We start from the raw sequence: 7,801 nt of genomic DNA, 5'->3' as shown, positions 1-7,801 counted from the left end.
CATATTTGTGAAACTCTGCATATGAAATCTAAGACATGGACTGACATTCAGAGAATTATTATGGAGGATCCTGAAAATCTATATAACCAAGAAGAGACAACCAAAAGAAAAGATGAAGGAAAAGAAAAACAAAGAACAAAACTCAAGGCTCTAAGCACCAAGGACTAGGAAGGATGAAAAGAAACAAAACTCAAAGAGTGCCTTTCTAGTTAAATACTTGTGGTGTGGCTATGTTAAGGAAAGAGGCTTGAGGATGTAAATCCGAGGGGTGTTTTAACATCCAATACCTTGAACCAACTGGGTTGGGAATATCGATTGAAAACTTATTTTACAAAGCCACCTTGAGATAGAATACTTAGAATTATGGCTAAGTGAAACTGTTCTAGAAAGATGAGAATAAAGAATCACTACAAGAAAAACACCCATTCAAGTACACTTGAAAAGTATAGCCAAAAGTGAAAAAAAAATGATGCCTTAGGCTATGGCTACGCTTTCTGGGGTGATTCCTATTCGGCCGTTGCCTATTCTCAAAGGCTACGCTTTTCTGCACCAAGGGCTACGCTTTTAGCGTTTGGGAATAGGGTACGCTTTTCAAGTGATGCTGTCCAGGACCAAAAACTACACTATTCAGCTTCCATTTTTGCCAGAATAGGCTACGTTTTTCAACGCTACTGCATTACCTGTAAAGCGTAGCCACATTGTATACCATGGCTACTTTTTATAAGTGTAGCCTTAGGTCCCTCATTTTTTTATATACTATAGCTACTGTATATAAGTGTAGCCTTAAATCTCATTTTTTTTCTCATTATATATATATATAATAATTATTAATACAACATAATAGTTAATAATATGATTACATGTATAATAATTCTATATTTTTAATTAAATAAATTAAATATTATAAAATAAAAATAAATACATAATTATACTAAATAATTTCTTTAAATAATAAAAATTATCTCAAACCAAAATATATTTATAATAATGATCCAAAAGTACTAGAATTAAGTTAATCATAAATATTCATACATCACACACTAAAGCTAATAACTTTAATTTGAAAATATTAGAAAAATAAGAGATAAGGTTAGTGACGTGAATATCAAGTTATCTTGAAGCAAAGGCCTTGAAGAAGATGAAAAGATGAGGCCATCTAAGTTGATTCGCAGGGGATTGAAGACAACTGGAAAAACAAGCATGATGTGCGCCGCGTAGCTAAATCGATAATACCTTAAATATATTGATCAGTCTGTTGATTTTCACTCTCTTGTACAAAGACTCGCTATCTTTCTCTGATGATGTCACTAGGACAACAAAAATAGGCAAGACACGCAAGAGTATGTGGCGCTCTGGAAAGAGAAGTGCACAGTCCAACTCCAGAGACTCTACAACAAAGACTATAAGTACTTGAAGAATGTCTTCCACACTATTTCAAGTCAAGGAATCGAAGAAGAACTGAAAGGGGAGAATAATAAAAATGGTGACATGCTAAAAACTAGTAACAGATAGGTGTTCTTAGTTCTTGTGTGTAACATTATGCCAGTACATCAGATTGATATCATATATAGGATACTTGTTCACGCGGAACATCTCAACATGCAGGTTCAACAAGATAGCCCATCTTGTGCTCAAGAAAATCTGCACACACAACTAAAATGTCAAACACAGCTCACCTTTGGTTGGGCATGGCCAAAAAAATGTAACAATACAAAAGCCAAAGCCAAGGAAAAAATTTTGGGATAAATTATCACTTATGGAATCAATAACATAATAAATTCAGAGCATTCAACATGCCATAAACAAGGAAATATCAACATTAGGTACCTGTAAATCATCCAACTCTTCCCTCATTGAATTAGTGTCTTGCCACTGACCGCTGACTTGTGTGAAAGTTCTGAAAAATAGAGAAGAAAAAATAAAAAGAACAAATTTGAAATTTCACCAAGTAGTTTTAAAATTTCTAAACTAATAAGAAAGGTGTTCGCATGATTATTACCCTAAAGATTACCATGTAGATCATATATAGTAGAAAGCTTGCCAAAGTTTTGAGTGACTTTTATAGTTTCACAAATTACCAAAAGATGAGTCCATATTTCTAAGATCAGATTCATTGAAAAACAGAGGCAAACTGAACTCAAAAGAAAATTTGAAGATCCTGAACGTGACGATAAAGTGACACAGTTAGATATGAAATACTTACCTTTTATACTAAGAAAAGTCATTAGGTATGCTTGCCTTAGCATTTTTAAGATGATCAAGTTGCACCAAAACATCAAGTAACTTCAGCATAGACCTGTCAAGAATAAAAATATCATAAATATAACGACACAAATTGTGTGAAATGAAAGGAGGGAGTGGCCACAGTCCAGTGATATAATCCAATAGGATGTTGAAGATAAAAATGCCAATAAGGTTATCAATTAAAAGAAAATAAAATAAAAGGAAAAATAAATAAATAAATAATAAATGATGAAGCACCATAACACACCACAAATGAGATATTGTAGGGCCATTAATGCGTCGCTCAGGCCTAAAAAAATGTTGCATATTAGCAGCTAACTGCATTCAAAATGACATAGACAGATATATTAAACATGCTATGTTCTGTCAGTTTCTGAAAAGGAAAGAAACAATTAAAAAAAGGTCCATACAACAAGTGACCAACATCTCATACCTTTGATGAAGCTGATGCTTGCCATCGTTGAATTTCACACAAATGACTCATTTCCAAGTCCAGAACTTGATATGTTTCCAAATATAAATCAGCTTGACTTTGCTTCATCGAATCAGGAAGCTGCCCCATTGTGGCAAAATGTATAAATTATAAGAGACAGTATACATGTATGGAAATCAAAAACTTTAAAATGTACCTCCCCTCCAGAAGTTTAATAGTGTATGTTATCAATAAACCAAAAGTGATATAGAAAATAGATGTGTGTAAAACATCATGCTGCATTATGTAAAGCTATCAATTAAGTAGTGCGAATTTTTTTCACTTGCAGAATAACAACTAGATGTAACTAAAGAGAAAATTCACTTGAGGAAGGGCTTTGACACAACTGCGATATGTGTAAAGCACCGATGCCATTTCCTTCCCCTCTTGGGTAAGGATGTTCTACATTGTTTTCGTATTAGCAGTAAGAAATTTATAATTAAAACGAAAATAAAAATCATCTAACAATCAGATCTAAGTGTTAGCCCAAAAGCAGAATACCAGCTGATTGAGAGCTTTCGTATCCTCTGATAGAGATAATCGGTATGCAGAAACATCGCTATACTCTACAAAAGGAGGCCAGTACATGATAATTACTAGGCAGCCATGCATTGCATATTTGTAATTCGAAAAAAAGGCTGAAATGCATGAAGTGTTTAAGAACAATAACAACACAAGTTCATAACATATCCATAAAAGAACAATGGAAGCATAAACAACAGCACCTTATTGGACTATTTGTTGCACCTCTCTCAGTTGACACCCACACTCCAGGTCCTTGCACCTCCGGTTACTCGTCCTACAAAATTAGGGCGAAAAAAAGGGACTCGAATATAATTAAGAAAAACCTCAAGTTCCTATAAATAGGTTACTTTGGAACTTCAACACCAAATTGCATTCCACGCAAATCTAATAGTCATGGATCAGTAGTTTGTTTCAGTCGTGATTTGACCACTAAACATTTTGGATAGGACGTCTAAAACAAGCTTGTGCAACTTATACAAACCAAATTGAAAGTTTCTACAATTAGAATAAGCTCGGATTAAGTAAATTACAGAAGAATCAGAGTATGAACAATGCAAAGAACTATCCATAAGCAAACTTCAAGTTAAGCAACAAAATTAAGTAGGAAAATGAGGCAGAAATAAAATTGAAAAGGAAGAGAAAAATGAAGTGTTGTTACATCAAGAGAGAATGTAATTCAGGTGGATCATTCTGAAGCTAAAATTCCCAATTCCTAGTGGCATATCCAGTAGCTAAAACCCCCAAATAAAAACCCTAAATCAGAACCCCAAACCTCTCAAATTCCATAGAACTAACTGTGAAGAAGTACCATTCCAATTTCCAAATCTCTAGTATTCATCTTCGACAATTAATAAAAAAACACACATACAACAATAACCACCACCACCATAAAATTCTAATTTCACTATGAAACCCTAAGATACATCGAAATTGACATAAAGAACAGGGCCGAAGGAAACTCACCTAGGACCGATGGTGAAGAAAGCTGAGCAACTGAACTACTGGCCGAAACAAGAAGACGAAGACCACCACTACCCGAGGTGAGCACAGTGAGCGCAGTGAAGGCGGCGACTGAGTGCGTGATGGTGACGACACAAACGGCAACGACGAGCTTAAGTCTGAGACGTGAGTGCGAGACCGAGAGAGAAGTGAGCTAGAGACCGGAGATGAGAGGTGAGAGCGACGAGGCGAGGTGGGAGAGTGACGAGAGAACAGAAAAGAGAGTGATGAGATAGAACAGAGAAGAGAGACAAAGGGGGTTCATCAGATTAGGGGTTGGGGGATACGACGCCTTCTGAGATTTGGTGAAAGGGTGAAAAAAATTTCACTAAGTGTTTGTATTTAGTCTTAGATACATTAGGAGACGTTTTTGAAGCGCACCCAAAACTTAACAAATGAGTTACTTTTTAAAAGCGCTTCCTTTAGTCAATAAAGTGTGTTCATAGCTTTTTAGATTTGGCTACGCTTTTTAAGTGATATTTAAAATATCTAAGGAAACGCTTTTGAAGGGACGCCTCAATAGTGTTTCCTTTTCTCTTATAAAAGGGTACCATGCAAAAAAGTATAGCCTATTCTAAGAATAGGCTACGCTTTTCAAATGTAGCTTAAAAAAGTGTAGCTGGATGGATATTTTTCTTGTAGTGAATGTTGTCTTTAAGGTGACAATCTATAAAGAGACTTTCATTATAACATCCGAATGAAATTAAAAAATAAATTAAATTAAATTAAAAAATAATAATAGGAAGAAAGAGAAGGACAACATACCTAGAGGAGGGAGGAAGAAGACAGCTTCGATGACATAGGAAGCAGTGCCCTACAGCGGTCACAGCAGTGGCGGGAGCGACAAAAATGTCGGCAATAGAGCCACCAACGCGACGTAAGGAGTCTACACAGTCTTTAAACGCTGTTGGTGGTGGCCGACGCTGGTGGAGGGGCTGCCGGATGTGGTTTGTGGGAGAGAGAGAGAAAAGAAAAGGTTAGAGAGAGAGTAGTTCGAAAATGAGGCGGAAAAAGAGTTCATGATTCGAATTTAGGGTAAGATTACCGTCGGATTTATCGGCGATTAAATCCGACGGTAATCCTTTGTGAATGATCAAAACATATCGTTGCACTAATCCGTATTATTACTGACAAACAGTAAATCTGGCAGTAATAATTGCACTAATTTTTTTCTCTCTAATTATTTCTGGTAAATTTATGATAAGAAAACTAAATCTGACGATAATTTTTTTATTTAACGAATTTATTATTAAATTTGTCGATAAATTTATTAGTAAATTTGCCATTAATATTCGATACTAAATCTTATAATAAATCTGATGATATTCAGTATTTTTCTTGTACCATGAAGTTTGACCTCTTTTGATTTCCTTCTAGTGTTTCCGTTAAATTGTTTCCCATATTATGGCTTTTAGCTGGTGTAGTGTAGCATTGAAACACTCGAATGTCAAGAAATCAAAATAATGGATTTCTAATAATTTGTTGAATATCTTTAGTCGTTTATTATTGAAGACGTCGTACTTAACCTAATTTAAACACGTAGTACTTTTGATATTAAATATTGTGTCATAATAAAAGTATACATTAGATCATGACATCGATATATATAGACGGTTATCATTTCTTGCTTCCGATGGTAAAATACCATATATTTTATGTACAAAGAAGTAATTAATATAAAAGTTATAAAATGCCAAAAAAGATGATTCCCTTATCCTTTCCAATTCTCTTATTTGTGTCACAAAAAATGGTTATTTATTGAATAAGAAAGAAACCTCAAGTGAATTTATTTAAAGGTAGAAGACAAGGACATCATTCTCTATGATTAAGCAAGACCCAACATATTATGAAAGATCATAACTCATGCAAGGCATGCGTTCGTTTGCTCAAAAATATTAATAATACTCATCATATAGTTAGTGATTTAATCAGAGAAAATATGTGTGTGTATATGTTTTGGAGTAAAAATTATGACTACATATTATCATTTTTTAATTTAGCTTTTAATTAGTATAAATTATAATAAAAATATTGTAATTGTTCTTGAAATATGGATTAAATGTACCTAACATACATGGAAGAATTTTTCGTTAAAGAATGAAAAATGGTGTTGACATGTACATATAGATACATATATATAGAGAGAGACCCAGCACATCGCATGCAAAAGTAAAGCTTATGATTAAAATATGCAACCGACCACGGACCCATTCACATCTTCATTGGGAACTCTTGAGGCAGAAAGAAAAAGGAGGGAGATAAAATAATGAAGACGTGACCTAATCACGAAAATGGAAAGTTCAACAACCATTATTGTATGTCACCCAATGATTTGTGTTATGTTTGTGGCTTATTTCACTCATGATTTCACAACCCACTTTTTGAATATAAAGAATTATTTTTAGTCAAAATTTTATTTTCTCAATTTCTGATTACCTTGTGAGTTGTGACAGGAACATCAATACCAATATTTAAATATAAAGATTGCATCCACTTTTGAAATTATATAAAGAAAACTCATCGTAATTTTTGCCTGAATCACGCTCGTAGAACTCCATATGCAGCCAATTTAATTTAATACAGCAATCTATTTTGTAAAAAAAAAATTATTTTAAAATTTTAAAAATTAATTTTATGTTAAAAAAATACACGTTCTCCCGTTCCCTTTTACTTTTCTTTCTCTCTTTTTTTTGCATCTTCTTCGAAGCAGCTTCTGCACTTTTTTTTTTTTTTTTAATCTCGTGTAGCTCTTTAAATTACCGCCTCTTTCACCTCTCTAAAGTTAAGAAGCGAAAGAATGCTAACAGAGATGTTGAAAAGCTCCGTCCTTCCTTTTGAATGCGGTATTTTTCTTAATAATTTTAGATATTTTTTCTTATTCAGTTTTAAATAATTATTTTTAATAGTACTGAATTTTTCTTCTTTTTAGATTTTACATAATTATTTTTTTAATAGTTTTGAATGTTTTTTTATGTTTTAGATGTGTCTTTTTTTATAGGTTTTTGATCTTTTTTTGTTTTAGATATTTCTTTTTTTAAGGTTTTGACCTTTTTAATAGTTAATGTTTATTTTCTTAGTTTGCAAATGTTTTTTTTATTTTATGTTTTGAATGTTTCTTTTTATTATATTTTGAATATTCTTTTTCAGATACACTAATTTTGGATGTCTCGTTTTGTTAGGTTTTGGATATTTTTAAAATGATTTTAGATATCTATTTTTTGTTAGACTTTACTAGATATTTCTTTTTATTATGTTTCAGATGTTTTTTCCTCAATAATTTTAATTTTTTTTTATTTTGTTTAGCTTTTGAATTTTTTAATATTTTAGATGTTTCTTTTTATTAAGTTTTAGATTTATTTTTTGATGTTTCTTTATTTTTAGATTTTAAATGATTCTTTTTAATAGTTTTAGATGTATCTTTTTCTTATGTTTTGGATATTTTCTTTTGTTATGTTTCGTCGGTAACTTTTTATATCTCGATTTGTTAGGTTATGGATGTTTTTAAAATGATATTGAATTTTTTTTTGTTAGGCTTTAAATATTTCTTTTTGTTAAGTTTTG

General features: G+C 32.4%; 1 protein-coding gene across 3 annotated transcripts; it reads right to left on the bottom strand.

Annotated features, from left to right (window-relative positions):
- Positions 1–967: 967 nt before the first annotated feature.
- LOC130940440 (protein PIR-like) lies at positions 968–4,580 on the bottom strand. 3 transcript variants are annotated; one of them, XR_009070305.1, is made up of 9 exons: positions 4,205–4,580; positions 3,442–3,515; positions 3,218–3,282; positions 2,678–2,797; positions 2,492–2,562; positions 2,204–2,296; positions 1,828–1,897; positions 1,577–1,641; positions 969–1,429 (listed from the first exon to the last, which is right to left on the bottom strand). XR_009070305.1 is itself a non-coding variant. In XM_057868567.1 (6 exons), the coding sequence occupies exons 1-4, from the start codon at positions 3,326–3,328 to the stop codon at positions 2,212–2,214; spliced, it is 387 nt and encodes a 128-aa protein (XP_057724550.1). In that variant the 5' UTR covers positions 3,329–3,432; the 3' UTR covers positions 968–1,641; positions 1,828–1,897; positions 2,204–2,211. The 3 variants fall into 3 exon arrangements, 1 of the variants encoding a protein (XP_057724550.1); XR_009070306.1 differs by lacking the exon at positions 3,218–3,282; XM_057868567.1 differs by lacking the exons at positions 3,442–3,515; positions 4,205–4,580 and having other exon boundaries at positions 968–1,641; positions 3,218–3,432.
- Positions 4,581–7,801: the final 3,221 nt, after the last annotated feature.

Source organism: Arachis stenosperma, chromosome 7, assembly GCF_014773155.1.
Source record: "Arachis stenosperma cultivar V10309 chromosome 7, arast.V10309.gnm1.PFL2, whole genome shotgun sequence".
Taxonomy (NCBI): domain Eukaryota; kingdom Viridiplantae; phylum Streptophyta; class Magnoliopsida; order Fabales; family Fabaceae; genus Arachis; species Arachis stenosperma.
Note: the sequence above shows the minus strand (reverse complement) of the source record. Positions and strands in the feature narration are given on the sequence as shown.